The sequence below is a fragment of the Chiloscyllium punctatum genome, chromosome 10 (genome assembly GCF_047496795.1).
Source record: "Chiloscyllium punctatum isolate Juve2018m chromosome 10, sChiPun1.3, whole genome shotgun sequence".
In the NCBI taxonomy this organism is placed as follows: domain Eukaryota; kingdom Metazoa; phylum Chordata; class Chondrichthyes; order Orectolobiformes; family Hemiscylliidae; genus Chiloscyllium; species Chiloscyllium punctatum.
This window is the reverse complement of record NC_092748.1, coordinates 69,070,271-69,093,774: the sequence shown is the minus strand read 5'-3', so window position 1 is coordinate 69,093,774 and position 23,504 is coordinate 69,070,271. Positions and strand designations below refer to the sequence as shown.

The window sequence follows — 23,504 nt, the reverse complement described above, 5'->3', positions numbered from 1 at the left end:
AGTGCCGTGGGGCTGTTGGGTAGGTGGAGGGGTATTGAGAGTGATGGAAGTGTGGATCAGGGTGTCTTGGAGGGGACAGGACCTGCGGAAGGCATACAAAGGAGGGGAGGGAAATATGTGTCTGGTGGTGCAATCTCACTCGAGGTGGTGGAAATGTTGTCTGGTGGTCTTGTGGGTGCAGATGCAGTTGGGATAGTAGGTAATTGCTGTTGTGGGAGGGAAGCGAGGGGGTGAGGGCGAAAGTGCAGGAGATGGTTCAGACCCGTTTGAGGGACCTGTCCACAACGGTGTTTGGAAATCCTCTGTTGAGGAAGAAGGTAGACATTTTGGAGGCTCCCTTGTTGAATTTGTCTTCCTTAGAACATATGAGAAGGAGATAGAGGAACTGGGAAAATGGAATGGAATTTTCATAGGAAACCGTGAGGAGATCTGTAGTCCAGTATCCGCAGTTCTTTTGGTTCATATCAATTTCATGTTTGGTTTGGTTTGATTTGATTTGATTTATTGTTGTCTCATGTACTTGGGTACAGTGAAAAGTTTTGTCTTGTGTGCAGTATAGGCAAATTATACCATACAAAGTGCATAAGTGTAAAAGAACAGAGCAAGGAGTACGTGTTACAGCTGCAGAGAAGGTACACAACGAGCGAGATCAATATTGAATTTTGAAATTGTCCAAACCTGGTGCATGCCTCTGTTTTTTATTGGTGAGTGCCTCATTCTACTTAACAAGAGAACAGATATCAGAACAGTTGATTCTTAAACTACTAAGCATCAACTGTTCTGATGTCGGCATCATCCCATAAATGCATCCTTTGGCAGAATGTAATGCAGCAAAACAGCTATTGTTCTCAAACGCTGTCTCTCGCCACTAGAAAGAAACAATCTACCCTTTCTGATTTTTCTTTAAGAGGAAACCTCTCTGGCTGGGTCTTCAGTCTAGCAGCAGAGAAACCACTAGCTGTCCACTCCAGTAGCTAACTAACAAATAAAATACCAACTGGAAACAAAACCTGCGTCCTCATGGTCCGAATAGCCTGTCCCTACCCACACATGATTCTATTGTTTTACTCTGAAAAAAACAGTTGGGAGAAACCCAAAGCTATTCACAAAGTACCTGCCAGAAGGAGACACCTAGCCACCACTGTGACAAAACCCCTCTACAAGAGAAACCGCTCAGAATACATCTCTTAAAGCAACAATATCATCACATTAGGCCAACATTTATTGCCCATTCCTAATTGCCTAGGGCAGTTTAGAGTCAATCACATCACAAAGGGATGTGGAGTCACATGTAGACAAGACCAGGTAAGGACAGCAAATTTTCTTTGCTAAAGAGCATTGGTGAACCAGATGGATTTTTCTAACAATTCTTAGTGGCTACATGATCACCAGCTTTTTATTCCAGATTTTCTTTGAATGCACATTTCAGCATCCAACATGACAATGTCACCTGGACATTGGCTTGGAGTTCTGAATTACTGGTCAATTACTACCTGTCATTGACAAGAATTGCAAGTAAGCTCCAAGGAAACAACGGTCAACATCAGTCGAAACACTTTTCACTGTTATCTCCCAAGATATATGTGGCAATAAATCATTCATATGTGGTTACGAGTTAAAACTCGAATCTCCTTATAAAACTCCTCCATTTACACACAAATGGGAAAATCATGTGTGAGATTGATAGAGAGAGAACTGGGAAAACTGTACAATGGTCTGTGTTCACAGGATATGATATGATTATTCTTGTGCTGATCAGAACACTGCTTTTTGGCCTTCCTCCAGATGTTCTCACTGCAGGGTGGCTAGTTCATGCTTATAAAAAACTTGTTAATTACAAGTTACAGCTTACAGTAACTACTGAAGGAGAAAGAGCTGTTTTCAGGCTATAAGTACCTTTTAATCCAGTGAACAGAGCTCCTGAGCTGGTGGAGATCTGAGAGCTTCTCGCTATCTTTACAGCCCCAGCCTTGCAGTTACTTCTGAACTAATCACAGTAGTTGGCTGGCAGAGGACCTTTGCTCTGTGGACTAACAACCAGTTACTGACAATAATGAACTACTTATTGCCAACTGAATAACCATTTGTGTACATCACTTAGTTCCAGCTTGTTGGCAAACTACTCTGCAACTACAGCCTGAACACTCAGTGATGTAAATGATACTTAAAACGAGTGTCCAGTTACTTGCTTTTTAAAACTGCAGTAATTCTTCTCCAATCCGTAAAGCTGTTCTTTTCCCATTTCAGGTCACGATTAAAACTCCAGTAATGCAAAGTTGCAGTTTTTGCAACATTTTTTACTTGGGTAAATGTGTGGTGTGAATGACACAAATGATGCATGGTAAAAATGAGGTTCTCTCACAACATTTAGGAAGCATCTAAATGAGTAATATAAATGCCAGGGCATCGTAGGCTATGGAGCAAGTGCAGGGAAAACAGGATTAGTGTAGTTTGGTGTTGGTTGGCATAGACATGGTGGGCTGAAGGCCCTGTTTCTATGATTGTTTTTATATTTCTTTCTCTTTTAAAAACTGGAGTGCAATGGGAGAAAACTATTTTCAAAAACTGCATTTATCAGGGTAGTTGCAAATTTCACAGCAAGGAATTTGATCCTGAGTCCAGATGGTTGTATCATTGATAGTCACGGGTGAGGTGCCGGAAGACTGGAGGTTGGCTAACATGGTGCCACTGTTTAAGAAATGTGGCAAGGACAAGCCGGGGAACTATCGACCAGTGAGCTTGATGTCAGTGGTGGGTAAGATTTTGGAGGGAATCCTGAGGGACAGGATGTACATGTATTTGAAAAGGCAAGGACTGATTAGGGATAGTTAACATGGCTTTGTGAGTGGGAAATCATGTCTTACAAACTTGATTGAGTTTTTTGAAGAAGTAACAAAGTGGATTGATGAGGGCAGAGCAGTAGATGTGATCTATATGGACTTCAGTATAGTGTTCGACAAGGTTCCCCATGGGAGACTGATTAGCAAGGTTAAATCTCATAGAATGCAGGGAGAACTCGCCATTTGGATACAGAACTGGCTGAAAGGTAGAAGACAGAGGGTGGTGGTGGAGGCCTGTGACTAGTGGAGTGCCACAAGGATCGGTGCTGGATCCTCTACTTTTTGTCATTTACATAAGTGATTTGGATGCGAGCATAAGAGGTATAGTTAGTAAGTTTGCAGGTGACACCAAAATTGGAGGTGTAGTGGACAGCGAAGAGGGTTACCTCAGATTACAATGGGATCTTGATCAGATGGGCCAATGGGCTGAGAAGTTGTAGATGGAGGTTAATTTAGATAAATGTGAGGTGCTGCATTTTGGGAAAGCAAATCTTAGCAGGACTTATGCACTTAATGGTAAGGTCCTAGGGAGTGTTGTTGAACAAAGAGACCTTGGAGTGCAGATTCATAGCTCCTTGAAAGTGGAGACGCAGGTAGATAGGATAGTGAAGAAAGCATTTGGTATGCTTTCCTTTATTGGTCAGAATATTGATTATAGCAGCGTTTTCATACAGAGGGTGGTACATGTATGGAATGAGCTGCCAGAGGAAGTGGTGGAGGCTGGTACAATTGCAACATCTAAAAGGCATCTGGATGGGTATATGAATAGGAAGAGTTTGGATGGATATGGGCCGGGTGCTAGCAGGTGGGACTAGATTAGTTTGGGATACCTGGTTGGTATGGACGAGTTGGACTAAATGGTCTGTTTCCATGCTGTACATTTCTGTGACTCTTTGACTCTTCATCAGAGAGTCATCTAAACTCGAAACGCTAGGTTGCTGTCTCTCCATGGATGCTACCTGACCTGCTGTGATTTCCAGCATCTGCAGTAATTTGCATCTACATTTAATTCTGAGTCTGAGAATGCTGCAGTGAATAAAGTTGTCATCTATGAGGCTGGAGTGTGATAGAATACTCTCCTGGATGGATACTTGCTTGGGTGAGTGCAGCTCTAGCAACTTAGAGAACTTCAGCACCATCTAGGACAAACATTTTCTTTGAGTGGCGACCCAACCACCAATGCAGTGCAATCTCCAGTGTAATGTGTATACAATACGCTGTACAGCAACTCAATGAGACTCATTCTGCATCTTTCAAGTCTGTAATCTGTACCACCTCCAAGGAAATGGGAAGCAGATGTAAAGGAACAATATCATCAACTTGTTCCATCACACCATCCCTACCTAGAAATTTACCACAGTTATTTCACTATTTTGAGACTGAGATTCTGGCACTCCCCAGAAACATGTTGAATGTATCTGTTCTAGGTGGACAGCAGTCATTTATCTGATAGTATTACTGGGCTGTGGTATTATTGGACAGGCACATGGAAAGGAGAGGTTTAGAGAGACATGAGCCAAATGCAGGCAAATGGGACTAGTTTAGTTTGGGAGCCCTGCCTGGCATGGGTGAGTTAGGCCCAAGGGCATGTTTCTATGCTGTATGTCTGTATTGGCTGTCCGATTTTGACTTTGCTCTGCATTTCATGATAACCATACAGTGACAGAAATAGACAAGCACGTAAAGTAATGAAAGGCCAAAGGAAAGAAAATAATCAAGCACAACTCAGTGACATAACATTCATGACAAACTGGATGAATTGATTTCACAGTACAAATAAAGATCTGTGATAGCCATTACAGAATTTGATTATAAAGTTAGAATGGGTGAGAGTGACAAGGGGAGTGGGAATGCCAGGGAGCGTGAGCAAGTACATAATGGAGAATGTGGTGGTACACTAAGGAAAGCACGTGTGAGAGTAACAACACAAGTACATTTCTGAGGGATAGTGACACAAAGCAAATCAAGGAGAGTGACACATGAATGCCAGGGAGAGTGACCGCATGTATGCATGTGTCAGGGAATGTGACGATACAAGTATTTGCACCAGGGCAAATATTAGAGTGCACACATGACAATATCTTCTCTCTCTTATCTAGGTGCTCCCTCTCAGCTGCCTGCCTGTATGCCCTATTTTGTCCATTTTCCTGCCTGTCTGCTCAGCCTCTTGTATGAACCATCTCTCACTCAAGAAGGGAGCAAGAGGTAAACCAGAAAATTGCAGGAGAGTCAATCAATCTCGCTGGTGGGGAAAGTTAATTTGAAGAATTTCTGAGCAACTAAATTAATCTGTACTAAAAGACGGGGATTAATTGGAGGGCTTTCTTAATAGAAGGTCGTCTCTGAGCAAATGGATTTAATTTTTTGAAGAGGTAACCAGCTGTGTAGATGAAGATGATGCTTTTCCCATTGTCCACTTTGACTTCAGCATGGTGTTTGAAATGCCTTGCAAGGGAGATTTACCATGATCGCGAAGATAGCCCATGAGATTCAATGAAATTTGGCTATTTGGAGACAGAATTGGCTGAGAGGCAGGAATCAGAGGGTGTTAGTTGAGGGGTGTTTTTGTGACTGAAAGCCTGTGTCTGCTTGAATTCCACAGGGGTCTGTATTGGGGCGCTTGCTCCTTGAGGTATGTATAAATGATTTAGACTTGAATGAAGGAGGGTTGATCCATAAGTTCGTGGTTGATACAAAAATTTGTGGGTTAGTAAGTAGAGGAGGATTGCATTAGGTTCAAAGAGGATAGACAGCTGGTCAGATGGGCTGATCCATTCTCACTCTACCACCCCCCCCGCCCCCCTTGCCCCCCTCCCCACTCTTTCTCTCCCCACACTTTCTCTCTCCCGCCACTCTCTCATCCCCACCCCCATTCTCTTTCTCCACCCCCTCACTCTCTCTCTCTCTCCACCCCCCACTCTCTCTTACTACCCTCCCCCCCCCCCCCCGCCTTCCCCAATTTCTTTATAAATTCCTACCATGGAAATAGAACCAGTCTGACTCAAGACCTGGATGCAGACAGATTCTAACCTCACATCGTTAATGCATTTTGAGCTGACATGTCCCCTTTTTTTGTATAACACCTTCACTTATCTCAAAAATGTGACTTGAAAGAAGCTATGGGGTTTACATATTAATGAACAGGAAACTGCAACTCATTCTAAAAGGTGAAAGATTTAACAGCAATCTAAGTTTGTTCAATATATTGCATCAGTTGCATGACACTGTGTTTTGTTCTATATTCTGTATTTTATGATCCTGCTCCACAGCTGTCTGATAAAGGAGCAGCGCTCCGAAAGCTAGTACTCCCAAATAAACCTGTTGGACAATAACCTGCTGTTGTGAGATTTCTAACTCTGTTGAGTTTAAAAGGTGGGGGGTGGGGTTATGCTGGAACTGTATAAAATGTTGGTTAGGCTGCTGCTAAGGTATTGTGTGCAGCTCTGGAAGCCACATTATAACAGAGATGTGATTGCATTGGAGAGGTGGAGATTTGACTTAGCAGGATGTTGCCTGGGCTGGAAGCTTCCGTTTATGCAGAGAAATTGAATAGACTGGAGTTGTTTATTTTGGAGCAGAGGAGGCTGAGAGGGGACATCACTGAGATGTATAACATTTGAGGGACATGAGCAGGGTGGACAGGAAGAAATGTTTCCTCTTGGTGGAGGGAACAATGACCGATGACAAGAGGTTTAAGGTTAAGGACAAAAGATTTAGAGGGTAATGTGACAAAGCATTTTTTCATCCAAAGGTTGGTGAAAGTTTGGAGCTCACTGCCTGTATGGGTCATAGAGGCAGAAACACTCGTAACATTTTAGGGGGCCAAGGGATACAAGGCTTTTGGGTCAAGTGCTGGAAAACAGGATTAGAATAGTTAGGTGATTGCCTTTGCCTTTGACTAACAGACTGGATGGGCCAAACGGTCTTTTTCCTTGCTGCAGATCTGATTTTGTGACACGCACTGCACCATATTTTGCCTTCCCCCTAACCCCTTTGCCCTCTCTCTCTTAGCCGTTCTCCCTCACCCGCCTGTTTGCATGCCAGCCCCCTCTCAGCTCACTCTCCCGTCCACTCTCGCACACCTGACACATTGTGCCTATGTGTACACTCTCACTCACGTGCACTTACCTGCTCTCTCCTGCTTGTATTCATACCAGTGCACATACTTTTTCACTCACCTTCTCATCTACACACACTATTGCTTGTCTTTACTCTTTTGCAGCTTGATCCTTGCTAGTTATCTCCCATACTACAACACTGTGAAAGTTTCTACTGGTATATAAAAATAATTGCTAAAGTGATTACTTTTAAGGGTAAGACTAAGGCATTATCAGTGAGGAACCTTTTTATCCACCCGCACACGTCACCGCCTCCAATCACACGCAGGTCTTTTATAGCAGTGCCAGCCTTTATTTCAACCTCTAAATATTTGAATACAAAAGCCATAATAGCTATTGATTTCTGACTTTAAGTTTTCAACTCTTTCACCTTGGAATATAAAGTCTTCAAGCATGTAACCTGTACCAACAACAAATAAAGATGAATTTCATCTTTCAGTGTCTTTTATTGATGCTTACTTTTAATCTTTGTATTTTACAGGCATGCTGGTTTGAATGGTCTTCCATGCTGTATTATTCTCTTGTGGCATCAGAAAGTACCATTCATGAGTATTTTTAAAGGCTGCATTTAGCCTAATTTATAACTTTTTAAATTCCTTTTTGACATGTTCAGAGCAATAATCCGGCTGCATGGAGCTTGGAAGTTTCCATTTTCTGAAATAACTTTTAAGAACCACTTAACATTCTTATGAAAATGTTGTTGATTAGCATTGAAATCTGCTTCTAAAACACTCAGGAACCCTTTGTTGCCTCTGTCTCTGTACATTTGTTCTGTTTAAAAACCCAGTAAAGGTTTGCTTCTCAAAAAAACATCCCTGAATTTGCCTAAAAGTACTTAATTACTGAAAGGTAGAAGAACTCACCTGGGAATAATTTGACTGACATCAGTGAAATGAAGTTATTTGACGTCTTCCAGCTGGAAATCAACCTGTTGTGGGCTCTACAGTAAAGTACATTGAGCCAAATAAGCTACAAAATAAAATGTGACCACATGGGACACAGCTGGAGCTAAATCGCTAATATTTCCATCGAGACTCCTGGCAATGCAGAATTTTTATAAAGCTTTTTTTTTGTTGTGTTGCCATTTGTCTTTTTTAGTTTTCCATGCACTTTGAATTTCTGATGTGCTGAAACATACAGTCCTTAAACTGTTGGAAGGTTTGAAGAAAATTGCAATGAACGGCTCATTGACTCCCTAATTATTAATAATCAAATAGTGCACAATGTCAACCATTTATCCTTCCTGGGCAAGTGAAAGGGAATATAAACCAATAATTTAGGCATTGAGATCAGCACATTTTATATAGTTCTCCATTTATAATGTAATTAAAATTTGGTGGGTGTTTATTTTCGTAATAAGCTTATATTAATATTTGGAGCTCTACATAAGGAGCACTAATTCATGATATGTTCATTTCTTTGTTTCAGTTTGACAATGTGGTTTTCATTGTTGGCCCTCATCTTACTAAATGACCAACAACTGCATCTTTATTGTTGCTGTACATTCAATTTCAAAATTTAACCTGAGGTAGAGTTCATATTTCATGTCCAAGATGAATGGAATGATGCATAGAGTTTTCAGTATGATTTGTATGTGTGAATCAAATACAGCTAGATGCTATTATGCAAATACTTGAGCAGAGTGATTGCACATAGTAATTATTTCTTAGATTTATGTCTTAGGAAATATAGAAAAGTGCTCTGTACAGTTCCATCTCTGACAAGGGTGCTTATTAAAGCCTACCAAACAGAACTAGCAGATGATCCATGTTCATTGTAGCCTCGAGATTTGTTTTAATGGCGATTCACAAGCTGACGCACCTTTCTAGCTTGCACATAAAGTGCACTAATAGAAATGGTAATGTAATTATAATAAAGACCTTCGTCCTTGCCTTTGGAGACAAACATGCTATCAGAAGGATTGGTGTGTAATCTGAGCCTAAGTGGTTTGCAAATATCCACAATTTAGTTCACCCAATTGTAGTAAAACAGTCCATAAGTGCTAATTGATTATTTGTATTAAAAATACAAATTTCTTATTATTGATCGAGGTCAGCTAAAGTATCAAAACTAGTAACATTGAATATGCAATAGAAAGTATAACCTGAGCTCAGCTGTGTTCCTTGTAATAAAAACATCACAAATGATGTACAGCTCTAAATTGTACAAGTTCCATTTTCAGATCAACAACAATGTAAATTGATACACAAGTCGCATAAGCAGTCTTCACTTACAATTTATTTTACATATATTTAAAAGCTGGAAATATTACAGGTTGCATTAACTTGAAGCATCAAATGGCCTCCTGTTCTTCCTGTTTTCTATGCTTCTAAACCTGCTCCACCATTCAATATAATCGTGGATGATCATTGATCTCAATGTCATACTCTTGCTTTCACCCCATACTCCTAGGTACCCTTTGCTTCCTGAAACTGCAGAAATTTGCCACGGCTCCTTAGCACCTTCCAAACTAACAACGACTACCATCTGTAAGGACAAGGGAAGTAGATGCATGGGAACAACCACACCTGCAAGACTCATAATTCCGCTCATAATTTTGTACACCTCGATCAGGTCTCCTCTCTCCCTCCTCCTTTCTAGAGAGAAAAGTCCGAGCTTATTCAACTTTTCTTTATAAGGCAAGCCCTCCAGTCCAGGCAGCATCCCAGTAACCCTTCTTTGAACCCTCTCCAAAGCCTCTGTATCTTTCCTATAGTAGGGCGACCAGAACTGGACACAATATTCCAAGTGTGGTCTCATCTGGGATTTGTAGAGCTGTAGCAAAACCTCGCAGCTCTTAAACTCGATCCCACTGTTAATGAAAGCCAAAACACCATCTGCTTTCTTAAAAAACCTATCCACTTGGGCGGCAATTTTGAGGGATCTATGTATTTGCACACCCAGATCCCTCTGTTCCTCCACACTGCCAAGAATCCTGTCTTTAATCCAATATTCAGCATTCGAGTTTGACCTTCCAAAATGCATCACTTCACATTTATCCAGGTTGAACTCCATCTGCCATTTCTCAACCCAGCTCTGCATCCTGTCTATGTCACGCTGCAGCCTGCAGTAGCTCTCGATGCTATCGACGACATCTCCAACCTTTGTGTCATCTGCAAATTTACTAACCCACCCCTCAACCTCCTTATCCAAGTCATTTAGAAAAATTGTAAAGAGCAGAGGCCTAAGAACAGAGCCCTGTGGGACCCCACTCAACACTGACCTCCGGGCAGAATACTTTCCATCTACAACCACAGTCTACCTTCTGTCAGCCAGCCAATTCTGAATCCAGAAAAGGAAGAGAGAACATCTTTGGAGTCCAACAGTTTGGGAAAAGGCCATTTGGCCCATTGAATCCACACCAACCCTCCAAAGAGCTTCCTACCACTCACACACCCCTACCCTGTCACCATTGCATTTCCTGTAGCTAACCGACACATCCCTGGATACTGTGGGCAATTTAGCATGGCCAATTTACCTAACCTGCACAACTTCAGATTGTGGGAGGAAACCGACACAGCCATGAGGAGAATGTGCAAACTTCACACAGACAATCAGCTGAGGGCAGAATCGAACCCAGGTCCCTGGCACTGTGAGGCAGTAGTGATAACCACTGAGCCACATTGTCACACCAGTTAGAAAGAAACATAGATTTTAAACAGCTAATGTGTCCAGAAGTTTGGAGAGAGCACTCAAGTATGGCATTGAGATAGACCATCAGCCATGATTATGTTGAATAGCAAAAAATGGCTCAATGTGCCAAATCGACTACTGCTAACTTCTGTTTCTTTGAAATGTCTGTGGTTTCTTTCAGGGATCTTGTTATGAAACGTTTGAAGATTTCATATCTTTTCAACGGAAGAACTGGTTCTAAATCTCCTGATTTTAGTTTTCATCTGGCCTGTACTCTCCAAAAATTGGAGTTATTACCACCAGAGATCAAGAGTAGTTCTACTTTATATCATCCTTACTCTGGACTGTGTGAGAGGATATGAAATTTTCTGAAGGTGGTATCTGTTTAGAGGCAGCATTATTCATTTTACTTTATGCCGCATGTCAATTATTGCCATCCTACTTGTTAACTGGCACCCCTTTCTGACATGCAATTAATACATTATTTGCATTGTTACTTACTTCTACAAAATAATCTGGTATTCCAGTTTGAGCAGTTAGAATTTAAGTTGGGGACCTGATACGAATAGAGTAGTATTTTATTTCTACTGATTGCTACTTCACGCTGACTAATTTTCTGTTTGATCTTTGTCCCTCTCTAATGCTGCTCAGCTGGCCTTCCTGCACCCCCAACTATCTCCCAAACTGTCTTTCATACCTCAACTGAATCTGATTCCATAATTTTCTCAGGTAATGTGTTCCAGATCCCGGTCACTCACATGAAGATCTATTCCTTATATTTCTGTTGCTTCTTTTGTAAGTTAATTTAAATCTGTGCCATCTTGTTCTCAATCCTGTCTAATATGTCAGGTCCCCTCATGATTCTGTATAGCTCTATCAAATCTCTCCTCTATCTTCTCTTCAGGAAAAATAATTCCAACTTTGCCAACCTGTCAGTGTAACCCTGGAACCATTTTAACAAGTCTTACCTGCATTCTGTCTAATCCCTTCTTATTTTCTCCAGAAGTGGACAATGTGTTACAGTTGAGGTCAAACCAGGCTTGTCCACAAGTTTAACATGACCTTCTTGCTTTTGATCTTTATGCCCCTATTGGTAATGGTTAGGGTATGAATATTTTGTAATCCATCTGTTCAGAGATGTTGTTGCACATCTCTGACACAGGTGGGATTTGAACCTGGGCCTCTTAGTCTATTGGTAAAAGCCAAGTTAAAAGTGGTAGTGATACGGACCCTACTGTATCACAAAACCACCGGCTTAACATATGGCATATTTTATTACTCAGGCTCTCAACTCTCCCAGCAGTTGTTGTTGTCATTGCCACTATAATTATTCTTTCAATTTTACCTTAGCTATCTCTGTTCTTCCAACCAAAATTAATTACGACACCCTTCTCTGCATTAAGTTTCATCTGCTATTTGTCTGTCCGTTTTGAAGTTCTACAGTCCTGTCTGTATGTTTCATATTAAATGCAACTTTTGAAATTTTGCTCTGTAACAAATACCTTGGTCATTAATCAGGAAGGATTAATAATACTAATGCCTGGGGAACTGCAGTATGAATTTTTTTCCAGTTAATTTACTGGAATGAGATAGAATATCTAACTCTGATGAAATTGATCGCAGAATAATTAGTAACAAAGAAGGCAATTTGCCCACCTAGATTTAGAAACCCCCAAAGTTTTCCAATGGAGAGTTCCTGTTTCTTGTTAATTCTCTTCACTATTCATTCCGGACTTCCATTCCCCCATACTGATCACTTTTTTTAGTGCAAAGAATTTCTTGGCTTTAATAGTAACTTTACATTTACCTACTTGAATATGAATCCCCTCATTCTACTTTTGCAATTTACTTTACAAAAATATCTGGATTCATCTCTTTTGTTCCCTAGCAAAATTTTATACCCAATTAATCACATGATACCTCTTTTCTACACTACCATCTATCTGATCTGGAGAAAATAAGCCCAAAGGTCTCTTTGAAAAGATTCTGACAAGGGATCAATGGGCTAGAAACGTTATCTCTGTTTTTCTCTCTAGAGGTGCTGCTGAATTTTTCAATCACTTTTCTGTTAATGTGAATATAAATGCTTGTCTTTTATGAAGGCTTTTGTTTTTCTTTCACGGAATGTGGGTGTTACAGGCAAGTGCAGCATTTCTTGTGCATCCCCACTTACCTTTGAACTGAATGATTTGGTTCTCAGTGCCAGAGGGCAGTTAAAATTACACAATATTGTAGTTGGGCGGGTGTCACATGGATCAAATCAAGTAAGGATTGTAACTTTTCTTCGCTGGTCAACTAGATGGCCATTTAGTGGGCACTATTACTAAGACTAACTTTATCTCCAGATTTATTTCTGAAGTTTAAACTCCACCTGCTGCCCTGCTGAGAATTGAACCTTATTTCTCTGTGCATTAACCTGTTCTCTGATTTACTAGTCCAGTAATATTAGCAGTACATCACCTGTGACCCCTCAAAAGGATTACATCATTGAACGAAGATAATCTGCTTCGTTAACGGTGAATTTGTCAAAAGACACAATAGAACTTTATTTAATCCCAGTGTGGTTCCTGAGGTCTGTCCACTGCGCACACTGGATGAGTTGGCATGGAGGGTGTAAGTGGAAAGGATCTTAGGTGTCAGACGTGTTGGCATGCATTTTTGGCAACGGACCTTTTAAAGGTCTGTGGGGGAGGAAGAGGTTCATGGTGGTGGGCTGGTCAGGGAATGGGTCGGCCGACATGAGTTGCCACTGAGGGCACAAAGGGTATGAGATTGTGAGTGGGGGCAAAAGTTAGCATGGATTGACATTGGGGCTTGATAAGTCTATTAGGGATGGATTATCACACCTATAAGTGTGAAATAAACAATTATCTACTTAAATCTGTTTACTATTGCTCTGCTTATCTACACATTTTATCCAACTCATTCTGTAATTTCTGAACTGTTTCTTCTGGTAACACAATTGCCTGACTTATTATCATCTTGGCTCCTGTGCCTTAATTTGTTGAATTCAGGATGTTTATGTCAGTTTGAAATAATTGTACTCTTAATACTAAGTTTTGACCCTCATCATCTTAAACATCAAGATGAATACTTGTCTGACTGTCAGTTTATTCTCTTTTCCCAAGATTTACTCTGAATCTCCATAGCTTTGAATTTAACAGTGCGCCATGTTAAATTAGTTTCAACATTTCACTTGGATTTTAAAGTTAGGGTTCTAAGTTCATACCTTGACTGCTGTCCGTATGGTCGTTATTGTACAGATAATTCTAGAGATTTACTACTTTTCATTATTTCACAAAGAAAGAACATAAGATAAATAGGCCTATGGATGTCTTTTGTCACCATTTTGAGAATGAGTTCTGTGTGGGTTGTTCGCAATCTACTTAAGGATTGAAGACTGGGATTGAAGATTGTTTTCTTCCATTCCAGTGTTGTGGCTTCTGAGATGACTGGCTCATCCCGTATTGAATCTTCAAAGGCCTGTTTCGGTGGGGCAGATCATGTTCACTTCAGCAGATGGGTGGAATGCTCAGCTTTGGTGTGCTCTTCCACTGTTTGTGCTGCACTTAGCCTGTCAGAATGGATGGTGTTTCGAGGAAGCTGTGAAGTTGTCCTTGAAGCATTTTCTCTGCTATTCTGATGAAGCATGGAGCATGATCCGGATAACTTGTATACAGACCGCAGACAATGTCATCCACACAGTGCAACTGATTAGGCTCTGGTTATGGCCAGACACATCTGACCTGAAAGAGGGCACTGATCACAATCCTGATACAATAGTTGGCTTGTAAGATTTTTGCAGAGGCATCACTGGTGATATTTCTCAAAGGATTTGAGGTGACTGCTATAATTTGTGCATGTCTCCAACAGTACAGAAGGGCTGTAACAGTTCTGCTGTGTAAGCCATAAGTATGATATTCAGTTTGAGGTCTTGGCCATCAAACACCCTCATCATCAGATGACCACTGACTGAGCTATTCAGCTTGGGAGGAGAAAGTTGAGGAGGATATAATTGTACCTCTCCTATTTCCATTAAGTCCCCCTTAATGATTGTCAGTGTTCGACAGTGGCTTATCCCAAGACTTCTAAGCAATTATGGAGAAAATGCCATCTATCTTTGTCTAATATTTAGTAAGACAATTTTACAGTTACTGAAATAGTTGTAACTGAAAGCCTTCAAACAATTTTTGTGCATGACTATTTACATGTATCTACATTATTTTAATGGTTTGAGCTTTTTCAGGAATTTAATTTCATTTCTTCTCTCAATTATCAAAGCATTATTCCCCGAGTATTTATCGTCATTTAGCATGTTTGCACTTATGTGGTTTCCATATTTTCTCAGGCTTACCTTTTACAGTTGAAGTGCTGATTTAAAAAAAATACTCACTATCTGTAATTTACTAAATAGATAGCAATGCTTAAAACAAAATTGCCCAAGAATTATCTTATGAATTCCAAATTGACTAGTTGAAATAAATCAAGCTATTGAAAATAGCAATGCATATTTCTATCCTGAAGATCTCCAGATACCTGAATTGTTTCATCTCCTATACTGGCCCAATTATATTAGAAGGTTGAGGCATTTTATAGATCTTTGCAAGATGCTTCTTTTCTGCAATATGAGGGTGATGTTTGGAGGGCAAACGTTTTTGCTGAAACAGAAAATGTTGGAAATAATGAACAGGTCAGGTGACATTCTGGTAAGAGAACAAATCTAATATTCCTGGGCTAGTCACCTTTCATCAGAACCAGGAACTTATGAAAGTGTATCTAAGAAGCTTCCAAAATTCTCATGAAGAAACTCTGATCTTTCAGGACAGACAACATTTTGCACAAGACTGGAAACAGACTGTCTGATAAGAGAATAGAAAGCAACCACTTGCGTATCACTTCCCAACCTCCGATAACAAAGGCTGCTCATCACCATGTGAAAGATCAGCAAAAAGGCTGTGCTGGAGAAATGTTGCACAATGGGAGACTTTGCAGGGTTTCTTCATACCTAGCCATCTCCATCTCTTCTGATTTCTCCTCCATCCCATGCACTCCTCATGACTAGGGATTTTGATCCAGTGACTGTGAAGAAACAGTGGTATATTTCCAAATCCGGATGGTGTGTAGCTTGGAATGGAACTTGCAGATCATGGTGTTCTCCAGTGTTGCCCATGTCCTTCTCAGTGTAGAGGTTGCAGGTCTGAAAGGTTATGTCAAAAGGGCTTTGAGTTCTTGCAATACATCTTGTAGAGGGTGAATAATGTTTCACTGTAAATCAGTGGAGGAGGGAATGTGTGTTGGATGGGATGCCAATCAAATGAGCTGCTTTACCCAGAATGATGTCAAGATTTTTGAGAGTTTGCCATGCAAATAGATGATAATGTGCCTTGTACATGATGAATAGGCTTTGAGAAGTCAGGAGGCAAGATATTTGCTGCCGAATTGATAGCTCCTGACTGCTGTTGTAGCCACAGTATTTATATGGTTGATCCAGTTCACTTTCTAGTCTGTGTTAACCCCTCTGGATGTTGCTCTTGGAAAGTTTCAGCAACAATAATATCATTGAATGTCAAGGGATGATGTTTGGATTCTTTTGTTGGAGATGGTCATTGTCTGGCTCTTGTGTATAGCAAGTGTTCTTGCCATTTTGTCAGTTCACACCTGAATGTTGTCCAGGCCTTAGTGTATTTGGGCATTTGTCTGTTTCAGTATTTAAGGATATATGAATAAAGCTGAACATGGTGCATTTTCAGCAAACAACTTCCCCTCTGACCTTCTTGTGAAAGCAAGGTAATTGATGAAGCAGCTGTAGATGGTGAGACCGAGGGCATCCTTCGAACAAATAACTGTAGTGATGTCCTGTCACAGAGATGATTATGCTCCAACAACCACACTGTCTTCCTTTGAGCAAGGTATGACTCCTGCCAATTGCAAAATTTCCCCAATTCCCATTGACTCTTTGTTTTGATGGAGCATTTTAAAGTTGCACTCTGTCAAGTATTGGCTTGATGCCAAAGGTAGCTGTCTTCACTTTCCCTCTTGACTAAAGTATTTTTTCTCCCCTGTTTGGACCAAACCTGCCGTTTGGAGCTGCAGAACCCAAATTGAGCATCCGTGAGTAAGTTATTGTTGAGTAGGTGTCACTTGGCACTGCTGCTTATGATTTCTTTCATCAAATTTTAGATGATTGTAAATATACAGAAGGAAATGAATTAGTTAGGTTGGATTTGCACTTGATTTTGTGGACTGGATATTCCTGGATAATTTTCCACATTGTCACTTAGGTGCATGTTTTGCAAGGATTATAGAGTAGTTAGATTAGGCCCATGGTTTATGAGGATAAGTCTTCAGTATGAATGACAGCTCCCATAGCCTTTGCCATATCCATCACCTTCCTTTTGTTTCTTGATATGAATAAACTGAAGTAGCTCAAGATTGGCATCTGTAATGCTTGAGACCTCAGGAGGAGGCCCAGGACCTCCATGTCCTCTGCAGAGTGGGAGTGGGAGTTGAAATGTTGGGCCACGGGGCAGTGTGGTTGATTGGTGCAGGTGTCCCGGAGATGTTCCCTAAAGCGCTCTGCTAGGAGGCGCCCAGTCTCCCCAATGTAGAGGATACCGCATCGGGAGCAATGGATACAATAAATGATATTAGTGGATGTGCAAGTAAAACTTTGGATGTGGAAGGCTCCTTTAGGGCCTTGGATAGAGGTGAGGGAGGAGGTGTGGGTGCAGGTTTTACAGTTCCTGCGGTGGCAGGGGAAAGTGCCAGGATTGGAGGGTGGGTTGTAGGGGGGCGTGGACCTGACCAGGTAGTCACGGAGGGAACGGTCTTTGCAGAAGGCGGAAAGGGGTGGGGAGGAAAATATATCCCTGGTGGTGGGGTCTGTTTGGAGGTGGCGGAAATGTCGGCGGATGATTTGGTTTATGCGAAGGTTGGTAGGGTGGAAGGTGAGCACCAGTAGTTCTGTGTTTTAGTTTAAGTAGATTGACCTCTCAGTTTTAGGTATGCCTGGTGCTGCTCCTAGCATACCTACCTGCGTTGCTCATCGAATTCAGGTTGTTTCTCTGGCTTGATGGTAATGCTGTGGTAGGGTATATGCTGAGCCATGAGGTTACCGTTTGTGGTTAAAAGTAGTACTGCTGCTGATATTGTCAAGTATGCCAGGTCCTGAGTTGCCATATCTGCTCAAAATGATGATAGTGCTATACAACATGGAGGGCAGGCTCTTGTTTCCACAAGGGCTTTGCACTGCTCACTCCTAGCAATACTTTTGTGGACTGATGCACCTGTCAAAGCTAGGTTGGTGAGGATGAGGTAAGGTACATTTTTTACTTTTGCTCGTTCCTTTCCCACTTGCTGCATGCCCAGTCTAGCAGTTATCTCTTTTAGCACTCAACTAGTTTACTCAGTATTGTGCTACCAATCAAATCTTGCTAGTGGACATTGAAGACGTTTGGCGTCAAAAAGGGTGGCACTGGAAAAGCACAGCAGATCAGACAGCATCGAAGGAGCACGAGAGTCGATGTTTCAGGCATAGGTCCTTCATCAGGAATGTGGAGGGGGAAGGGAGATGATTTATCTCTATTCCCTTTCCCCCTCCACATTCCTGATGCTGGGTATATGCTTGAAACATCAACTCTGCTGCTCCTCGGATGCTGCCTGACCTGCTGAGCTTTTCCAATGCCACTCTTTCTGACTCTGACTCTCTAGTATCTGCTGTCCTCACTTTCTCCTAATCGAAGACCCTCACCCCAGAGTACATTCTGTGCCCATTCCACCTTCAGTGCATCTTCTAAACTCTGTTCAATGTGGAGTCGAGGTAATTCAGCAGCTGAGAAGGGGTAGCATGTAGCAGGAAATATTTGACCTGGTGCCATGAGACTTAATGGGATCCAGTCCAGAGGACTCCTAAGGCAACTCACTCCATACTGTATAGGCAAGAAAATAAAGACAGCAGTACTGTCAAGTTGTTAGAGCCCTTAGGTTGTGAGAATGACGAGTCCTGATTGTTTAGCTGTTGCTTTATTTCTTCAGTGATGAAGTTTATAGATTTTGAGTTCTTAGTAAATGCTAGTTATGACCAGTTGTTTTTCTAATCGGCACTGACTTTTGTGACTGAGTGAGATAAGCAGAAAGAGAGAGTAGCTTCCAGTTCTTGTTTACAAATGCATTTTTATCCCTGCTCTCTTGCCCCAAATGGCTGTTGGTAATGATTGACTTGTATATTCCTGAGTCTGTTCTTTTGTGTTTCCAAGCTGGCTCATTGGCAGGCAAATCATGTTTCTCCCAAAATGTGAAATTGTTATGTATGCTTTAAGTTTTAGTGTGAAGAAGAGGGTTGCTGACTCACCAGGTGGAAATTCCAATTTTAACACAATCGTAGATTTGGAAATCTGAATACTGTGGAAAATTCCTATCATTCATCCATTTTGACCCACATTTACCTAGGTGTGAGCAGTCATGGTTATCATTCCCAGCAAATTTTATTTTTCTTGGCTCTGTTTCATTTTGTCTCATTGGCACACTTTTGAAGTTGCTGCTAATGTGCTTTCTAATCAGAGGCAGCACCCTGCCTCAAAATTGAGTTCAGTTGAAATCAGTATCTTGATGTGTTTATCTCTTCCCTTGTTCTTTGCTCGAGGTATTTCATGACCATCGCATATACTGATAAATGTCTGAATTCACTACACATTTTAGAGAAACTGCAAATTGAAACATGTTGTCAAACTTAATTACAAAATTGTGACATTAAAAATATCTTATGCAGTCACCTGTTTAATTTTATTAGTGCTGTTTGGGGAATGGCATGAAATATTTCCATGAGAGTTCTTCAAAGTAGAAATCATAAGTGTAGCTTTATCTAAGATACTACAGTAACAAAGTTTCTCAGAGAGTATTTTTTGGTAATCGTATCTTAGATTCAGTTATATGAAACCTGGATTTTTTTTTAAACTGGACTTTGCAAGAATATGCTATGTGTAATTAAAAACTTAAAAGATTTGAGCCTTCAGCGTCCCAGAAGATGGTCTACTCCTGTTTCTGTTTCATCTGTGGCTATTTAAATATAACTGGGAGGATGATATAAATCTTCTGGGAAGGTTCACCACACCATTTGTGCCCAACTGCAGTTATTGTTGGTGAATACAAATACTGGATGGCAGTTTCTTCTCTTACTTGACCTTTTAGAATGAAAAGAAAAACATAAGACTGTAAGAAATAGGAACATGAGTAGGCCATCTCTTCCTTTGAGCCTGCTGTGCCATTCAATAACATCATGGCTAATGTTTTACTGGACTCAGCTCCACTTAGCCATTGGCTCACCATAACTCTTAATTCCTTTACTGTTCAAAAATCTTTCTTTGCCTTAAAAATATTCAAAGAGGTAGCCTCAACTGCTTCACTGGGCAGGGAATTCCACAGATTGACACCCCTTTGGATGAAGAAGTTCTTCTCAACTCTGTCCTAAGTCTGCTCCCCCTTAGTTTGAGGCTATGCCCCTCAATGTAGTTTCACCCGTCAGTAGAAACAACCTCCTAGCTTCTGACTTATCTATTCTCTTCATAATTTTATATGTTTATATAAGATTCCCCTCCTCCTCCTAAATTCCAGAGTGTAGTCCCAGTCCACTCAATCTCTTCTTTATAAGCCAACCTTCTCCACTTATGAATCAACCTAGTGAACCTCCTCTGCACCCTCTCCAGTGTCAGTCCCCTGTCTTCAAGTTAGGAGACCACAACTGTACACAGTACTCCAGGTATGGCCTCACCAGCACCCTATACAGCTGCAGTATAACCCCCCTGCTACTCCATCCCTCTAGCAATGAAGGACAATATTCCATTTGCTTTCTTACTTACCTGCTGCACCTCCAAACCAACCTTTTGTGATTCATGCATAAGGACACCCAGGACCCTCTGCACAGCAGCATGCTGCAATGTTTCATTATTTAAATAATAGTCTATTTTGCTGTTATTCCTGCTAAAATGGATGACCTCACATTTAGAAACATTGTACTCCAACCGCCAGACCTTTGCCCACTCACTTAACTGATTTATATCGCTCTGTAGACTTCCAGTATCCTCTGCGCAGTTTGGTCTACCACTCATCTTAGTGTCATCTGCAAACTTTGACACACTACACCTGGTGCCCAACTCCAAGTTGTCTATGTAAATTGTAAATGATTGTGGTCTCAACAACACTGATCCCTGACGCATACCAGTAGCCACTGATCTCCAACAGAAAAAAAACCATTTATCCCCAGTCTTTGTTTTGTTAGTCAATCTATCCTCGATCCATGCTAACACATTACCTGTAATGTTGTGCTACTCTGTCTGATGCAGCAGCCTTTTGTGTTGCACCTTTGTCAAATGTTTTCCAGATATCCAAATATACCACATTATACGGTTCTCTGTTGTCCACTGTGCTTGTAATTTCTTCAAAGAATTCTAGTACATTAGTTAAACATGATTTGCCTTTCACGAACCCATGCTGCAGCTCCCCAATGGTTTAATCTCTATCCCAATGTCTTGCTATTTCTTCCTTATTGATAGATTAAAGCATTTCCTCACCACAGAAGTTAAGCCAACAGGCCTATAGGTACCTGTCTTTTGTCTACCTCCTTTTTTAAACAGTAGCATCACATTTGGTATTTTCCAAACGGCCGCAACCCACAGTCTAGCAAATTTTGGTAAATTCCCACAAGCTCATTTGCTATTTCCTAGCAACACAACAAAAACATATTGGCAGACTGTAGGGTCAAAGCAGACTCCTAATGGGTGGATAAACATATCAGAACAAACATCTTTTACAGTGCAAGAGGTTGAAGCCATCTATCACTTTGCCTGCAAAAATCTGCAAGATCTAACATTTGGTACGAGAATCCTCTTTTTGATACACTCAATCTACATCTGGTAAAACAACCTGCACCTAATTAACATTTTAAATTGCACAATCTTGAAGCTAAAAAAATTTCTCAAATTAGAGATGAACGTATGCATTACAGGTCGTTCTGATATAACATGCGTTTCATCAATGCAACTTGATTGATGAATAGGGGATGCTGTTTCTAAAGCTTGAACTTTTAAAACGTGTGTTGGCTATAATGTGATTGCATCGGCCACACTTAAAGTGCTGTTTTTATTGCGCGATTTTTATATAGCGCAGAGTCACACAATAACGCAACCATTGCTTTGTAGAAGAATTACCTGTATTTGTTGTGATTCATATTATAATATCATATGATAATTGGCAAATACAGTATAGCAGTTTAACACTGAACGTATCCAGAATCCATTCCACAATCTATCCAATCATTCACTTTCTTGTTAAATGTTTTTTTTTGTTTTCTGAGCATTGACCATAATATTAAATCTACATAGAAGGGACAATGATGCAAGTGTTTCAAAATGAACTTATAAGGCCTCAGTTAAGTTGTAATTTTGTCTGCTGTTGTATTTCAGGTTATGGATTTGTGGATTTTGACAGTCCAGCTGCAGCTCAAAAGGCAGTGGCTGCCTTAAAGGGGAACGGTGTCCAAGCACAGATGGCAAAGGTAAAGACTTGGGTCTTAAAATAAGTGTGACCATTGTCGGCTCTTTTGCCTTGCTTAAATTGCTGATATTTTGTGATTGTGTATTGTCTGTTTTTGAACCTTTTAAACAAATTATACTTTTCAGTTTCATGAACTAATTCTGAATTCCAGCAGTATGGAAAAATAATGCTTCTTATGCTTAAAGAATATATCTTTTCACCCATTCGCTCACTTTTCTACCAAGTATTTCAAATAACGAGGTGAACCTGTATAATCTGATTAAATTGTAACAACTGTTGCTCTTCCAACACTGAGTTTTGAGAATGGAGATTTCTGAACATTGTTGTTGGTAAATATAGTTAAAGTTGGGAATAATGTGAAATTCCTGCTATCTTACAAAAATAGTGTGAACAATATTCTTCCCTAACACCTTGCACTGCTTTATGACATTCATTTAAGTGTGTGGAAACCAAGTTATTACTCATCCAGAGCATAAATTACGTGGAGGTAGTAACTGTTGCCCAAAAGCTGCTCTAGATTATTGACACTTGAGTCGTCCATATAGATTTAGAAAACTTAATGATGTTTTTTTTTTAATTTTGAAAATGGCAGTGATAATTAGGTGCCAAGATAGAATTGTATTTGATTTGGCCTGATTTCACCTCATTCTCTTACTTGAGTATTGTCTGTGAAAAACAGGTCAAAATGGAAAGATCCACATAATGGTATCTCCTTCTAGTCCTTGTGGGATAATTACAAGAAAACTATAGCTGCTTGTAAATTGCTGGATTCAGGTCAAAAAGCAGAATTTTAAAATTACATACTTGGAAATTATATCAATCTGTAAGAAAATCTGAAAATATTGAAATTTGATATCTAGAGTATCACAGATTTAGGCTTACCTCAAGAAATTATCAGGTTAAATATGTCAAGCAATTTTTTTTTAATGTGAGTATCAGATCAAAATGTTTCCTGCAGGTCCTTTTAAAAAATCCTGTCCTTTTAATGCATGTACACTATATGTGCGTCATTTAACTCTTGAATCCTGTTCCACTATTCAATTATGGCAGATTAATGCTGATCTGTTCAAATCAATTTTTCTGCTTTCAGTTCCATGTTTACTCATACCTTTTGCAAACTAAAATGTGTAAAGCTGTTCTTACATCTTCGAATTTTTCAGTTCCTAAGCCTCAGTAGCATTTTTAATGGAAATAGTTCCAATTTTCCACCAATTTTTGTGTGCAAAAGTGCTTCCTAATGTTCCTGAATGACCAAAATTACTTTTATTTCCCCTTGTTTTGGACTCCCCCCATCAGTTTGTTTCAATCTATCCCATCCTATCTAATCCTCAGCAGGGTAGTGGTGGCATAATGGTAATGTTATTAG

The 23,504-nt window shown here is 40.4% G+C and overlaps 1 protein-coding gene across 5 annotated transcripts in view; it reads left to right on the top strand.

The window, feature by feature from the left end:
• The window catches only part of LOC140482264 (RNA-binding motif, single-stranded-interacting protein 1-like), a 205,015-nt gene that overhangs the window by 99,114 nt on the left and 82,397 nt on the right, over nt 1-23,504 (top strand). For all 5 annotated transcript variants that reach the window (XM_072579445.1, XM_072579444.1, XM_072579448.1 and 2 more), the window contains exon 4: nt 22,048-22,139. In XM_072579445.1, coding sequence (XP_072435546.1) covers nt 22,048-22,139 — 92 coding nt within the window. The remainder of the gene's footprint in view (nt 1-22,047; nt 22,140-23,504) is intronic.